Source organism: Carassius gibelio, chromosome A9 (genome assembly GCF_023724105.1).
Source record: "Carassius gibelio isolate Cgi1373 ecotype wild population from Czech Republic chromosome A9, carGib1.2-hapl.c, whole genome shotgun sequence".
Taxonomy (NCBI): Eukaryota; Metazoa; Chordata; class Actinopteri; order Cypriniformes; family Cyprinidae; genus Carassius; species Carassius gibelio.
Window position 1 is genome coordinate 26,682,485 of NC_068379.1, and position 16,818 is coordinate 26,699,302.

Consider the following 16,818-nt stretch of genomic DNA (forward strand, 5'->3'; position numbering starts at 1 on the left):
AAACACCGCTTCACTAACCTGCTCGACTGTTAGCATAACTGCTACCATGTGCTACATTAAATGTATAACGTTACATCTAACAATATAAATAAAACATATATTATATATATTATACTATATTTGATTAATGTCTATAGTTGCCGATAGGCTTTTAATATAAGTTATTGTTTTAATTAACACATTACACTCACCTGGGACTGGATGGCTGTTGTAATCGTGCTCCTGCACCATCTCGACATTTACTGCTCTGCACCACAAACATCCCGTTTTGACGCGTGATTTAAAGCTGCGGTAGGGAACATTTGACGCTCTAGAGCAGTGGTTCCCAACCTTTTTCAACTCGCGGCCCACACAACCAAACACATATGTTTGCGCGGCCCACTTCAAAAAAATTAACTGACCCCGCTATTGTTGGGTTAATAACTTAGTACTCAGAAGCTAGATTTTAAACTATATTTATTGAATAAACTAGGGCTGTGCGATATGGACAAAAAAAAAAAAAAAAACTATCGCGATTTTTTTGATCAATTTTGCAATTGTGCTTTTACAGTCATAAATGCATTCAGGATTAATTTGAAACATATTTCCAAAAGAAAACCAATCAGAGCTTTATCAAAAAGTTGTAACATCTCTAGAACAGACATAAGTCAAAATTATCACTATAGTGAAGATGTAAAAAAATGTGTAGACTTGTGGCAAAAAAAATAAATAAATAAAAAAATCCTGTATACAGGGACTTTTTTTTCTTTTTTGCCATGCATTGTTCATAGAGCTCATTTATTGTAGCAGTGCCTCAGGTGTTTGCAGTGTGTATACAGTATGTGTATGCGGTCAGCAGTGAGAGCGCATAAATATAACGCGAAAGCACATTAAAATAATGCACGAGTGCGAATCTCTCTGTTCGCAGCAGATTTCCTTTGCTCTGTCACAAAACCGGTCGTGCTTGCTCAGATACACGCTGCTTTGCGAGGAGAGAGTGTGCACACTTAAAACGTGTCTCCTCTCACTTAAACTGAATCCTGTTCACTAACAAATTCACTCTATGCTCATGTGTTAGACATGAATTATTTTTGCACGTTTTTATTTCTAGCCTTTTACCGCAGTGAGAACGCTCTGATCCGTCAACATTGGCTCAGAAAAAAGGCGCATCACAGACAGTGTGTGAACCTGGAGTTAGGCATATGCGCACGCTCAAATCGTGATTTTAGGACGTTTTCTTTTAATCGCACAGCCCTAGAATGGACTGGAAATGAACAGAAAATAATTGGCGGCCCACCTGCAATACCACCGGCGGACCACAGGTTGAAAACCACTGCTCTAGAGGTTAATAAACAGAACTGCTTGCGTCTTGCTGAAGAACATCGTAGCCGGAACTACTTCTCTCTGTTTATGTCTATGAAGAATCACAAAGGTACTGGGTTACTCCGCCGCGGTACCCCCGAAGCAATCTAAAATAGTCTGAATATAAACACTTATTATAGGTGCACCCTAGTGATTCAGGACAAGCTAAAAATACGGTTTGGAAAATGGATTCATGGTGTACTCGCTTATTATATACATTTTTCTACATTTTGAACACAAACAAAGTTACGGACCGCAGCTCTGATTGGTTGATTTTTACCGGGAGCAATGGATTTTCTGCAAATGGCAATTGGACCACTGGGAGGAGCCAGAGGAGCTTGATTTTTTCACAGATTATCTGTCTCATATTCTACTGTCAGGACATAATGACAGGTTTAACAAATATGTAAAAAATATATTTTTACAAAAGTTACCTACTGCAGCTTTAACGTCTCCGCAACTTTTCCAAGCAAACCTGGAAGGCACAGCCCATGGTGCGAGATCGACCGTACCCCGGTTGGACACGGACCACATCCTCCGTGAAGTGCTTAGCACACACTAGTACCTTTCCTCACAGTAATTTACGCCTCCTCCTCTCGCCCTATAGCCAAATTTCAACTCTTTTTTTATTTTTGTCGGTGGGAAAACTATACGAAATGATAAAGTTTTTTTTTTTTTTTTATTAGAACACAAAGGCACACTATACACATTTGAATAGTGTTGGTCTCCGCCAATTTTCGGCAAGCGAATGAACGCTATAGCCCTTTCACTGGAAAATAAGTTGAGATCTGGGATTCGGAGCGAGTTCGCAAAACATTTGATTCAGATCAGGTCTTTCTAGCGGATTTGCAAAGCATTTGATTCTATCATAGGCTACTAAATCAAGTTTTAATAAAGAGAAAAGAGGTTTAAATGTCTTTGTTAATTTTGTGTGACTAAGCCAGAAAGAGAGCAGTATAAAAGGGAGATGGCAAAAATTGTTAAAACACTGCTTCACTAACTTCGGAGCCTGTTCGCCACTCGGTTGATTCAGATCTGGACTTTGGAGCATGTTTGAGATTTTTTTTTATTCAAATCTGAACATCGAAGCAGGAAGTGTTTGTCAAACAGGTGATAAATGAATATTTGGATTTTGTTTTTTTACCTGTCGATTCGGTATGTACATGGACCCACACACAAAGGTGGACACACTCTAGACTTAATCATCAGTAGGACTCTAAACTTTTCATCCATTGTTATTAAGGACGTAGTGTCACGGATCGCAAGAGGCGAAGACTCAAGTGCAGCCAGATGGGAAGACTTTATTTATACGTCACCAAAATAAACAAAAACACAACTGAAACCAGAGGAGCGTTCAAAGTTCCGAGACATAGACTGAAGTCAGATTCCCAGTGAAATGCTCTCAGACAGCAAATGCAATGAGTTTGCATCCTTCTTTTCTGAGAAGATCATCAATATCAGGAAGGCGATTAGCACATCCTCAAGTAATGCAGTTAGAAATACCAAGGGTTCACACAAAACAAGGGGAATCTGCTTTTAGTTTCTATGCCGCTCGCAGTTGGAATCAGCTTCCAGAAGAGATCAGATGTGCTAAAACACTAGTCACATTTAAATCTAGACTTAAAACTCATCTGTTTAGCTGTGCATTTATTGAATGAGCACTGTGCAATATCATAACTGATTGCACTATATTTTCAGTTTTTTTATGTAAAATAATTTTGTAACTGTTTTTAAAATTATTTTAAGTAAATTTTTTAATCATTATAAAAGTTTTAAAATTGCTTGTTTTATTTTTGTTATAATTTTTCTTTATGATTATTTTACACTTTGAATTACCATTGTGTATGAAATGTGCTATATAAATAAACTTGCCTTGCCTAGTCTGTTACTGGGCTTATATATATATATATATATATATATATATATATATATATATATATATATATATATATATATATATATATATATATATATTATATAATATAACACACACACACACACACACACACACACACTACCGGTCAGAGTTTGGGATCAGAATGATTTTTAATGTTTTTTTTTTACAGGAATTTATTTTATCAACAATACTGGGAAACATGTTATATTGTGAAATATTTTTAACATTTTTCTATTTTAATATACATGAAGGGGTAATTTATTCATGTGATGTGCAGCTGTATTTTCAGCATCATTCCTCCAGTCTTCAGTGTCACATGATCTTCAGAAATCAGAATAATATGATGATTTATTATTAGAATTATCCACAGTTTTACTGATAAATATTATTTTGGAATCTGTGATACTATTTTCAGGATTTTTTGATGAATGAAAAGTTAAAAAGAAGAGCATTTATTTAAAATATAAATATTTTCTAACAATATTCACTACAGTTCAATAGTTTGGGGTCAGTAGCCTACATTTTTATCCTTTCTTTTTTTTAATAAGAAATTGTATTCTTTATTAGATTTTAGAATCTTTTATTCAGGATGTGTTAAATTGATAAGAAGTGATATCAAAGATTAATATTGTTAGAATAGATTTATATTTTGAATAAACGCTGTTCTTTAAAAAAATTATACATCGAAGAATCCTTAAAAAAGTATCGTAGATTCCAAAATAATATTTGGTAGCACACCTATTAATAGTTCTAATAATAAATCATCATATTTTCATGATTTCTAAAGATCATGTGACACTGAAGACTGGAGGAATGATGCTGAAAATACAGCTGCACATCACATAAATAAATTATATTTTAAAGGATATTAAAATATAAACCATTATTTTATATATTTTATTTTGATCATTTTGAAATATTACTGAAATACAACCTTTTTTTGTTTCAAACAGTTCATTGAACAATAATAAATGAAGTACCTGAAGCTGACAATGAAGTAAATGTATAATAATTAGCAAAGATGATTAATTTAGCGCTGTAAACGCGCGTGTGAGGGGCTGAGACGCGCCGCGGAGCGTCAGACGCGCGTGAGGACCAAACACAGCAGAACGGTAAGAAACTTCACTCCTCTTATTATTTCTCCTTTACTATAGCGATTTATTTTTAGATTCGTGATCTGAGTCTTTCATAGAGTTGTAGAGTTATTGGAGAAATAGAGTTATTTTTTACATTCTTTGGTCGACGTTTTCAGATCGGGACTTCGGAGCCTTTTCGCGACTCGGTTGATTCAGCTCGGCACTTCGGAGCCTTTTCGCGACTCGGTTGATTCAGCTCGGCACTTCGGAGCCTTTTCGCGACTCCGTTTATTCAGATCGGCACTTCGAAGCATGTTCGCGACTCGGTTGATTCAGATCGGCACGATCGGAGCCTTTTCGCGACTCGGTTGATTCAGCTCGGCACTTCGGAGCCTTTTCGCCACTCGGTTGATTCAGATCTGCACTTCGAAGCATGTTCGCGACTCGGTTGATTCAGATCGGCAATTCGGAGCATGTTCGCGAATCGCGACTCTATTTATTCAGATCGGCACTTCGAAGCATGTTCGCGACTCGGTTGATTCAGATCGGCACTTCGGAGCATGTTCGCGACTCGGTTGATTTAGATCGGCACTTCGAAGCATGTTCGCGACTCGGTTGATATAGATCGGCACTTCGGAGCCTGTTCGCGACTCGGTTGATTCAGATCGGCACTTCGAAGCATGTTCGCGACTCGGTTGATTCAGTTTGGCACTTCGTGTTGGGAAAATACACTCTTATTAGAATGATTGTTAAACTTGTGTGTATTTCAGTTAAAGATGTTTAAGTTATCAAGCTTCTCTAATGTGAATTCTCCTTGTCATTTGAATAATATAGCCACTAGGTGGAGCTCTAAGCATTTTTGTTGTTCTGGTTATTTAAGCACTGAAGAAGAGCAGTAATGTAACTATTGTTTGTTTGAACAAGCAGTAAAGACTGATGCATACTTTGTTGTGCGTTTAGACGGATAAATGAGTACTCTGAGTCTTTATTAAAAACCAACAGGTTATGGGCCCAGGTCTAGAACGCTACAGTGACACTGCTGAAAGGATTATTGAAGATATAGATCGACTGTGATTAAAAATGAGCTTTGATTCCAAGACGGTGACGATTGTTCCATTAAATGGAGCAAACTATCCTACGTGGAAAGTGCAATGTCGGATGGCATTGATGAGGGACGGAATATGGGACTTGGTAAATGGTATAGAGACTACTCCATGATCTGATGCAAGTAAGTTAGCAAGTTATATGGCTAAAAGTGATCGTGCACTGGCTTCCAATGTATTGTCAATAGAACCGTCTTTGCTCTATTTAATTGGAGAACCGGAAGATCCTACTGTCATGTGGAAAAAGTTGCAGGACCAATTTCAGAAGAAAACTTGGGCAAACAAACTACTGAGGCGTAAATTGTCCTCATTGAAATTGAAAGATGGGGACTCAGTTCAAGAGCACATTAAAGGGTTAGTTCGCCCAAAAATGTAAATTATGTCATTAATAACTCACCCTTATGCTGTTCCAAACATGTAAGGCCTCCTTTTATCTTCGGAACACAGTTTAAGATATTTTAGATTTAGTCCGAGAGCTCTCAGTCCCTCCATTGAAGCTGTGTGTACGGTCTACTGTCCATGTCCAGAAAGGTAAGAAAAACATCATCAAAGTAGTCCATGTGACATCAGAGGGTCCGTTGGAATTTTTTGAAGCAGCGAAAATACATTTTGGTCCAAAAATAGCAAAAACAACGACTTTATTCAGCATTGTGTTCTCTTCCGTGTCTGTGTGAGAGAGAGTTCCAATCAAAGCAGCTGGATTTCCGGTTCGCAAACGAATCATTCAGTTCACCAAATTGAACTGAATCGTTTTAAACGGTTCAGATCTCTAATACGCATTAATCCACTAATGACTTAAGCTGTTAACTTTTTTAATGTGGCTGACACTCCCTCTGAGTTCAAACAAACCAATATCCCGGAGTAATTCATGTACGCAAACAGTACACTGACTGAACTGCTGTGATGAACACCGAGCCGAGCCAGATAACAAACAATAGACTGACTCTATTGAATAAAAGGATATCGGCTTTATGATATGAAACTTGCAAAGGTGTTCTATAGTCGAGACGTGTTATTTAATGAGTCTGATTATAAAATTGAGAAGGAGCCTGATGAAAATGAGGAAGACACTGTGAAACGGTGAACTTGACTGCCAAGAATCTTACATTGAGAGCTCAGCAGAAGAAGAGATCCAAAGATCAACAAGAGTGAGAAAAACACCTGACTATTATGGAGAATGGGTAACACTCACTAATTAACCAAATAACTGAACCCAAAACTGTAAAATATGTTTTCAGTAGTCCTGATAAGGAGAAATGGAAGGAAGCTATGAAGAAGGAAATAGAATCTCTGTATGCAAATGATGTGTGGGTCCTGGTAGAACTACCAAAAGATAGAAAAGCAGTGGGCAGTAAATGGGTGTTCAAAGTCAAGGTTGATACTGATGGAACATTTGAGAGACACAAAGCATGTCTAGTAGCACAAGGCTTTTCACAGAAGTTTGGGTCAGACTATGACGAAACGTTTAGTCCAGCAGTCAGATTTGAGTCAATCAGGACAATACTTGCTCTAGCTGTACAGTATGGACTAAAATTACATCAGATGGATGTTAAGACTGCTTTCCTGAATGGTGAACTGAAGGAGGAAGTGTTTATGCAACAACCTGAAGGTTTTGTTATCAAAGAAAAGGAACATCTAGTGTGTAAACTAAATCGTAGCATCTATGGACTGAAACAATCACCAAGATTTTGGAACATCGTTCTAGATGAAAAACTGAGGAAGATGGGATTTGTCCAAACTACAGCTGATCCTTGCATTTACACTGCAGAAACTGGTGAGATGTTCATTATAGCTGTGTATGTTGATGACATTCTCCTGGCTGGAAATAATGATAAACGGATGATGGAGGTGAAGAAAATGCTCTCAAAACACTTTGAGATAAAGGATATGGGTGAGTTAACTCATTTACTTGGAGTAAAAATCGTCCAAAAACCAGAAGCTGGAGAAACCCGGATAGGTCAGACAACATATACCAAAAATGTGTTGGAGAAGTTCGGAATGGAAAATTCCATGAAGCTTTGAAAAACCGGCAAAAAAATGTCCCCATCAGACAAAGTTTTTTTCATATAGATGTTTCTGAAAACTTAAGGCTTTTTTCTTCATAAAACGAGTTGGACATCATCACACAAATGTCTGCGTACGGACCAGTTAAATCAGAAGACTAAAATTCGCCTGCAGAAAATAAGGATGTCACAACAATAATGAGCCACTCACACCAGGCATAATGTTTAACTGATTTTTTTTAAGTTTTTGATTTGCGTAGAATGCAAATTTTGTAGAACTTGAGAAATAGATAAAGATAAAATACAGATAATGGAAAAAAATGTAATGCAGAAAATACAAAGTGTGCTTCCACAAATAAAATAATTTCTTTAAACACCGTTTTTTTCTTAGGGTTTCAAGGACTTTAAATAACTCTAAAGGACTAATCTAAACAAAATAAATAAAGAACAAAAATAAATGTATATTCTGCTATTTATGCTAATACTTGTTTTTAACCTGGGTTACACACCTCCCAGCAGTGCACGCACTAAGCAGAAATGACATAAACCCACATATCTTTACAGATAGCCAAGTATAAAACACAAATGCAGTTAGAACCCACATACATTCATTAACAATTTACCTGCTTCGTAGGCCTTATAAAAGCCTGGGCTGGCTTCAGTAAGTGAACTGAACAAACGAGTTACCCTCAGAAGAGTAGCAGGCGACGAGTGTTGCTACTGAACCGTCTAAGTACCGTGTCCTTCCATTCGCTTGTGCATTTGCGTGTCAAGTCTTTCTCGAATGCAAGCTGCACTAACCTGGTCTTTCTCTCGTGTAGCATTGTGCATCTGATTTTTCAGAGTGGAGAATGAATTCTCACACATTGCTGTGAATGCACCAAATGACAATGCATGTTTGAAAGCAGTCAGCACACTGGGCATGGCAATCATATGGTTGTGGTACGTTGAGATGATGTGCTGTATGGTCCAGTCTCCCTGCATTGCTTGCTTTTGTGACATTAAAAACTCTTTAGCAACTTCAAACTCAGCGTCAACAATAATCGATTGTGACAGGTCGAGAATATGCTTCACAGCTTTCACATTAAGAAAGTTATCGGCCTCTGGATTTAGTGCTGCAAGTGCACTGGCCAGTTGTGAGCTGCGCTCTCTGAATCTATACGCTCCAGTTCCCCAACCATCGAATCAATAGTGTTGTAGTACAATCTCCGAAGTTCAGTTTCCACGTCATCATCACCTCTGTGTCCTCCTGTAGGCCCTGTAACGATGTAACCATCCATCCGTGTGCTCTCTATGTGTCTCCGCTTTGGCCCGGGTCTCAGTGACTCGCTGGTGTGCGTGGCAGTATCCAGCATCTGCTTAAACTCTTCATCACAACTGAGTTTTTTAACACATCCTTTTGCACTCGCCACAACACTTAAACCTGTCAACAAGTCAGTGTCCTCTCTCTGGAGAAGCTTGTTCGGTGGGTCCAATAGAGAAAGGACTCTGTGGGTTAAGTTGGCAAGGAACATGAAACGTGGCTCAGATATCTCACGCAGCAGACCTGTAGCTTCCATTCTCGTCTCTGAGCCATAGTTCAGCACAGTGTCAGCATCGGTCAGAATCGATTTTATGTCATTAAATGACTTAAGAATGACTGATACAGTGGCAAGATGCCCTGTCCATCTCTGCTGCAGTAGACATTTAAGATGCGCACCTTTATAATGCATAGCAGCAGTTGGCTTTCTACAGAACTTGTACAGGGAATCACACACCTCGAAAAACTCTGAAAGTGCGGTCTCTGCAGACATGGCATGAACAACAACCAAATGCAATTGATGGTTAAGGCAGTGCACATATGGTATCTCACATCCAAGTCTGTCCTGTAGAATTTTCTGAACACCACCACGTTTCCCCGACATAAGTGCAGCTCTTTCATATACCTGACTCAGAATTTTTTAGCTGTCCAAGCCAACCTTAAGCTCAGTCAGAGCCAATGTCAGTTAATGCCTGTCGGTCACCTTTCTGAGCCGTAGCGATGCACAGCAGACGCTCTGTAACTTTGTAAGACTCATTCCCAAATCGAAGCACAATCTATATATTTTCACATCCTGTGGGGTCACGCGTCCCATCAACTTTCAAAGTGTAATAGGACTCACCAACTTCCTCCACTATAGCCTCTTTCACCACATTACTGAGTGTTCTTATAAGTTCATTTTGCATATCATGACAGGTGTAAGTGGCATTGCGAGGGATTGTCTTCACCACAAAAAACAAAATGCTGCGTCTGCCTTGACACTGTACTCCAACCACTCTCTGTTGTGAAACCATTTATCAACGAATGATCGCCCCTTGCAGGATACTGTTTTAGCACAATTTGGACAGGCCTGTCAGTCCCGATATCATCAACCGCTGTCCGCTGACTTGAAGGACTTGAAGATTGTTGGTCTATGGCTGCGCTAGTTAAATCTTTTGGCGGTTTTCCGGAGCTAGCATTCACAGATGAAGGGTCAGCTGAGCTCTCATAGACCGTGGTACTGGTGGTCGTGGCCGAAGTATCGAAGTCTACTGATTGACGAGCCTGCTGAGGTCTAAACCATTTTTTTTTTTATTTTTTACAATTAGCTGCTAACAAATGTCTATAATATAGACGGAAGATGGACAAACTGTTTTTTCAAATTGAAATGGATTTTGCGTTCCCGCTGCAAATCAAATGTAACAAGTTTAGTTGACCAATAAGCATTCACCATGACGAAGCAGTAACGTGCCATGAACAACCAAAATTATGCATTTTCCCCATTCATTTTATTTTATTTAAGTTACAGTTTGAACATTTAATATTAAAATCAGGGCTTGAAAATTCAATTGGTTCACTCTGAGCAGAATCGATATTTTAACGTTTCTGTTCTGCGTTCCTCTGATATTATTACTGTTCCGAAACCGGTTCGGGAGGAAGAAATACCGGTTAATACCGGCCCTCGAATGCCCCACCACAGCGCCGGCGCTGGTTATCTTCTGTCTGTATTTTCACAGCTTAAAGGTAAATTAATAGGACTTTATGAATGATCCACTCTTTATAAAACTAATCACGTTTGTTATGACATCCGATTGGAACATCACAATTTGCATGATAACTTTCGTTATTCTACAGCAAAAAAAAAAAAAAAAAGATTAAATAAATGCAGAGCGAGAATTCTGAGTATGGGTCACTTGGCTGAATGTCATGTCACTTTTATTTCACTGGCGGGAAAATGTATGTACTGTTGGCCTAAAAGCATCAGCGAGCCAATCACTTTTTACCCAATCATAAATGCTCACTGCCTGCCAATCATTTTGCATGTTTGTGTTCGCTGGCTCATTTTAGAGGCGGGGTTTGTTGAATGGCAGCAAAAGTTAGCTTGTTACTGAGCATCTTTTCTAAAGTTGTCCATTTTTGAATACAAGAGTAGATTTGGTCGAAAAAAACTTGAAAAAAAAAACAATGGTGAGTGGCTTAAATTGTTATTTTGATGGTTTTGCAATATAGCCTACTGTTTTTGAACAAAACATTTATGAACGTCCCACAAACCTGTCAAAAAAGTTAGTTAAATTTTGACACATTTTAACGCAATAAGCACTTTGACGTGTTTTAAAGTGATCTTAGCTGAAAATGGTGAATATATATTGAGATGCCATTGATGTCCCCAATAATACTGAATTAACCATACAAAAAATATATATTTTTAGATTATTTTATATTTTATTTTTAAACAATGTATATATATTTTAGCATTCAGAGTTGAAAAATCTTATAAATACAAGTAGTGTAAAAATAATACTACATTTCAAAGTTGCAAATGAATTGAATTTAATAGTAATTTCTGAGTCAAAATAGTTTCTACACCAAATGTTTTTCAGTGTATGTAAATCAGAAGGTGCCCAAGCTTGTTCCTATAGGGCAAAAAAATTTATTTGATGGAGGTCTGTGGGCCAAAAATAAACACTGCATTATACCAGACTGTTCATAATATTTAAAAATGAAATAATAAAATGAAAAGATTACTTATAATCAGTGCATTACTTATAATTTTTTTTTGACGATTCCCCTCGTCCCCTGAGGTAACAACAACTATATTGAAGGGCTTTTATATACAGCAGTCAACAGGCAACCTTAATAATAAATCCTTTTATTAGTTTGTGGATTTGCTTGAGCTAGAAAGAACTACTGAACATAAATAAAATGTGCAAAAGGATTTTCAAACTTCCAAACTGACACAAATGATTCGCGAACCAGCTCCGAACTCACGAACTGACTCAAATGAATCACGCTCCGAACTCCCGAACTGAATCAAATAATTCGCGATCCCAAACTGACTCAAATGATTCGCGAACCCGCTTTGAACTCCCGAACTGACTCACATGATTCGCGAACCTGCTACGAACTCCTGAACTGATTCAAATGATTCGCGAACCCTAAACGAACTCTCGAATTGATTCAAATGATCCGCGAAGCCGCTCCGAACTCCTGAATTGATTCAAATGATTTGCGATCCCCAAACTGACTCAATGATTCGCGAACCCGCTCCGAACTCTCAAATTGATTCAAATGATCCGCGAAGCAGCTCCGAACCCCGAACTGATTTAAATGATTTGCGATCCCCAAACTGACTCAAATGATTCGCGAACCCGCTCTGAACTCCCGAACTGACTCAAATGATTCGCGAACCCACTCCAATTTCTCTAACTGATTCAAATGATCCGCAAAGCTGCTCCGAACTCCCGAACTGACTCAAATGATTCGCGATCTGAAAAGCGGCAGTGAAGGCAAAGGATTAAAACCTCTATTAAAACAGATGTCCAAATCAACGTACCTGTACGCTAAAAGCACGTTCTGGGCGCACGGAGAGGTGGTGGTACACTCAAGAGCTATGTTTGGAAGTGGCGGTACTGAGTACCAGTGCGTACCGGCCCACTTAAAGCAGTGGTTATAATCCAGTTTTATTTTTAAAGTTTATAGTTCAATTAAGCTCATGATACAATGAAAACATAGAAACCCTTCCAATTATAGTACAATAGAGTTCAGTGCCCAATTCAGCTCTTCAAGATTAAAGCAACAAAGACAGTGACCTCTAATGAGAGACATGAAGCTGATTCTTATTTTTCAAATGTTTTCCAAATTGGGATGCAGCTGATTTACTGACAGAATCCAGATATTATGTAGGTGAGAGTCTGTTAATTTGCTTCTCATTTTACACTTGTTCAAGTTCATCAGACTGAAAGTCTTCTCACAGTGGTATAGGTACTGCCAAACAGAGTCAATATCACTTTAACTGGTTTGCACATGAACTGCATTAATTATTATGCTATATAAGGCTTGCCAAAAGTGATATTTCCGCAGTATCAGCTCTGGGACTTGTCTTTGTGCCCTATACTGGCTGTCAGTCAATGTAGTTACATTTTCACGCCAGTAGGTAGTGTAAATACTTGCAGTCATGTCTGTATATCATACTATAATTTAATACAGTAATTATTGCAACAAAGCCTATCATCAACTGTTTCCCCCCATCTTCTTGTATATAGGCCTTTATCATGGTGGCCCAAATTAAAGGTCACCACAGGCCAACTTTGTCCTGCGGTCCCTAGTTTGAGCATCTCTGGTGTAAATAAAGTAAATGAGGAGGCTTTCAAATTGACAGAAGGTGACACTGTTAAATTAGCTGTAAGTACGTCAGAGTTTGTAAACTTCTAGACAAGAGTTTAGTGTTACATGCTTTTTATAAGTTTATTGATATAGGTTCTCTATTATATCGAGTGACAAGTTAGCTTGATATTTAAGTGTGTTTTTGGTGAACAGATGGTTTGCAGCATCAGCTGACAGCTCAGAGAGAGACCTGCTCCCAGGACGGACTGCATCTCTGGCACCGGTGCCGTTTTCTCCTCGATGAAGGACTGGAGACGTGCGGTCCCTGGGTGCCTGACAGTGCTGGATAATTGACACATTTCTACAAGGATTTGGTGACTCCCGTCTTCTGTCAGTATCCTGTTAGATACGGTGAGCTAAGCAGAAGTGACACATCGGGCCAGTTTAGACCGCTGAAGTTCGTTCTCCTCAGGGATGATGGGAGAACATCATTTTGAGTTCAAGCTTCACATACACTGAACTCTGTTTGTTATACTGACAGAATGACTGACATCCTATGACACATGCATGTTCTTTTTTAATCGCAGTTGTTTCCCCACATGAATTGTGTTTGATTTGCAGCATCCGCTTGCATGTCAGCTTGACAAATAGGGTATTAAGTCTCAAAGGGGTATTACAGTATATGGGTATGGCACCAGGACTCAGATTTTACATCATGTTAATCCAAAACAGTAGCCAAATGTTTTATTTATTCAGACTTTGGTTAATTAAAGAAAGTGCCTTTATAATTAAATATTGAAATGTATTACACTGAACAACACAAGCCAAACAGTATTCACGTTTCATAAACATAAATGCATGGTTTTTGTTTTAAATGTCAACTATTTAGCAAATAAGTGGCCAGTATACAAAAAAAAAACACAATGTAGTTTGCACCATCCATGTTTAACCACGTTTTTCCTCAAATTACTGAAACATAGTTTAGATTGTTTTTTGTGTTTTTTTTTTTAAAAACTGGATTACAGAGTCACTCAAAAACTGAATCACGGAGTGCTTCATTTGAAGAAAGATTTATTTGCATGATTCAATGAAACTGACAGCACTAGTCATTATAAAACCGTGTTGTCACAGTTATGCAGGCTAGTTTTTTTTTTCCTCGTTGTCATGAATCTTCACTCGCGTCGTCCTCTCCCTGTTTTCAGCCAGGACACAAACTCTTTTGCCGCCTGGTCCTGCAGGTAAGAGCTGACGTCACTGGTGAAAGTGCCGTCTGCGTGTCGTCGGGTGGGGACTCTGCGGGAGAAAAGAATCATTATTTATGGAAAAAGTGATATTTTTCAAGTTTGACTGAAAATGAACATTAATAATAAACTGTATCTATAAACAGTAACGTTCAAGGTAAATAAATTAATACTTTTATTCAGCAAAGATGCATTAAATTGATCAAAAGTGACAGCAAAAACATTTATAAGATGTGTATTCAAAGTAAATGCTGTTCTTTTGAGCTTTCTGTTAATCATAGAATCCTGAAAGAAATGTATCATGGTTTACGCAAAAATATGAACTGTTTTCAACATTGCAAAATCATCATATCAGAATGATTTCTGAAGGATCATGTGACAGTGAAGACTGGTGTAATGATGCAGAAAATACAGCTTTGATCACAGAAATAAATTACAGTTACTACATAGTCACAGATATTTCTCAATATTACTGTTTTTACCAGGGTTGCCAGGTTTTCACAATAAAACCTGCCCAGTCGCTACTCAAAACTAGCCCAAGCGCATTTCGAATTTAAAAATTGCGTTTCGGGATGTAAAATACATGTTTTTTGGTGGGGTTCCCCTGCTAAAATGTGAATTTGAGGTGATAAATATCACTTTATTGGAGTTGCTTCAACCTGCAGACATGAAAAACATCCCGTGGCAAGAGTATTAAAATAGCCCAATTCCAGGGAAAAACCGCAGACTTGGCAACATGGTTTTTACTGCATCAAATAAATTGACAAAGATAAGCTTTGGTGAGCAGAAGAGATTTTCAAAAACATAAAAACACTTATATCGCCATTTGGCATTTTTTTTCTCCTTTTTTTTTTTTCCTTTTTTTCCCTTTTTTTCCTATATCAAATATAAGTATTTTTTTAGCCATTCTAATGCTGTGTTCATGTCATGTGGGTATATAATTTAAATGAATGTACATCTATGTTAGTTAAATACAGTCTACACACAGATATGTCATTTTATTTGGTTTTGTTACCAGTTCTTAAATATTTAGCAAGAACTTACAGAATATAAGCTTACCCACTTCTCTTGGAGTTCATCAACCACTGGACGAAGTCTTGTGCTCTCCTGGTCTCCAGGTATTTACTGTAATCGTTTGAGAATGTGCCTTCTGAATGTCTCTTCATGTTGCTTACTTCTCGTGGGTCATTAAATAGTGCCTCCTCAGACATAAGGCTGAAAATGTAGAGCAAATGCATCATTCAAGATTTATTTTAAACCCAAAATCAAAAGAAAAAATGCATTATTATTATTATTATTATTATTATTATTTTGCAGCAAAATTAGAATTATTTTCTGAAATTTAAATGGAAGTAAAGTAAAATCCAAAAATGAAACCTTAAATATTCGTTTTCTTTAAACAGCTTACTATGGAAGCCTGTTTCCGCCACTGATAAAAAAATAAAAAAAAAAATAAAAATGTTATTGTGCCTTTTATCTCACAATTCTGACATTTTTTTCAGAAATAACATGATATAAACTCACAATCGTGAGTAATAACATCAGAATTGCGAGATAAATAATTGCAATTCTGACCTTTTTTCTCACAATTCTGACTTTATTTCTTGCAAATCTATGTTATAAACTCCCAATTTTTCTTAGAATTGGGAGTTTATATCACCCCATTCTGATTTTAGATCTCATAATTCTGACTTTATATCTCGCAAATGCATGTTATATAAATTCAAAATTCTGAGGAAAAAGTCAGAATTGTGAGAAATAAAACTCTCAATTCTGACTTTTTTCTCAGAATTGTTATAAACTTGCAATTGCATGTTATAAAGTCAGAATTAATGCAAGTCTTACTTTTTTTTATAACTGCATGTTTATATCTTGCAATTCTGCAATTCTGAGAAAAAAGTCTGAATTGAGAGTTTATATCATGCAATAATGAGAATTAAAGTCAGAATTGTGAGTTGAAAAAGTTGCAGTTACCTTTTTTATTTTTTATTTAGCGGCGAAAAAGGGCCTCCATAACTTACAGTTAGCTTTTGAAGTTAAATGTGCCTCAGGCTGTTTGTTTGCAAAGGTTACAATAAAAATACCATCTGTAGAGGCCATTAAAAATGAACTTACCTGGAGTTTTCTTCCATGTTTTCTTGAATGGGAATCTGCACGCTGCTCTGGATCAGGATGAGAAGTAAAAGTCCAATGAAGGCGTAGATCCTTGTCATCATCTTACCTGAGGATCAGACCATACAGCTACTCAGTAAACCATTAATGCACCTGCACCTGAAAAGAAATATAGAATAGTGCCAAAACGTTCTCAGTCTCACCCGGATTGCGTTGGGTCGTCACAGAGAAATAAAGCCAAAGATTTTGATGTTGCTTCACTGGTTTCTCCTTCTTGGCTCCCAGTCTGATTTCACGGTCCCAGCCTGATGTTCTGAGTCTTATATAGTGATGCCCAGGTGGCACGATACACACACACACACACAGACACACACTTATTAGTATCAGTCCATTAATCTCAAAGCATCAATGTATTTGCACTCTGAGTCTGAACCTGTTTAAAA

The 16,818-nt window shown here is 37.6% G+C and overlaps 1 protein-coding gene across 2 annotated transcripts; it reads right to left on the reverse strand.

Annotated features, from left to right (window-relative positions):
* Positions 1 to 14,076: 14,076 nt before the first annotated feature.
* LOC128020290 (pro-glucagon) lies at positions 14,077 to 16,737 on the reverse strand. Of its 2 annotated transcripts, none has more exons than XM_052607134.1 (4): positions 16,579 to 16,737; positions 16,379 to 16,484; positions 15,327 to 15,478; positions 14,077 to 14,315 (listed from the first exon to the last, which is right to left on the reverse strand). In XM_052607134.1, exons 2-4 carry the CDS (start codon positions 16,477 to 16,479, stop codon positions 14,221 to 14,223), a joined length of 348 nt encoding a protein of 115 aa, XP_052463094.1. In that variant the 5' UTR covers positions 16,480 to 16,484; positions 16,579 to 16,737; the 3' UTR covers positions 14,077 to 14,220. The 2 variants fall into 2 exon arrangements, with proteins under 2 accessions (XP_052463094.1, XP_052463093.1); XM_052607133.1 differs by having other exon boundaries at positions 15,323 to 15,478.
* Between the last annotated feature and the right edge of the window lie 81 nt (positions 16,738 to 16,818).

Bases quoted from the DNA above. Each gene is read 5' to 3' on its own strand.
- LOC128020290 (XM_052607133.1), bottom strand. From the start codon at position 16,479: ATGATGACAAGGATCTACGCCTTCATTGGACTTTTACTTCTCATCCTG. The intron at 15,479-16,378 runs GTAAGTTCATTT...CTACATTTTCAG, and splicing joins AACATGGAAGAAAACTCCAG to CCTTATGTCTGAGGAGGCAC. The intron at 14,316-15,322 runs GTAAGCTTATAT...TTTCTCCCGCAG, and splicing joins ATGAACTCCAAGAGAAGTGG to AGTCCCCACCCGACGACACG.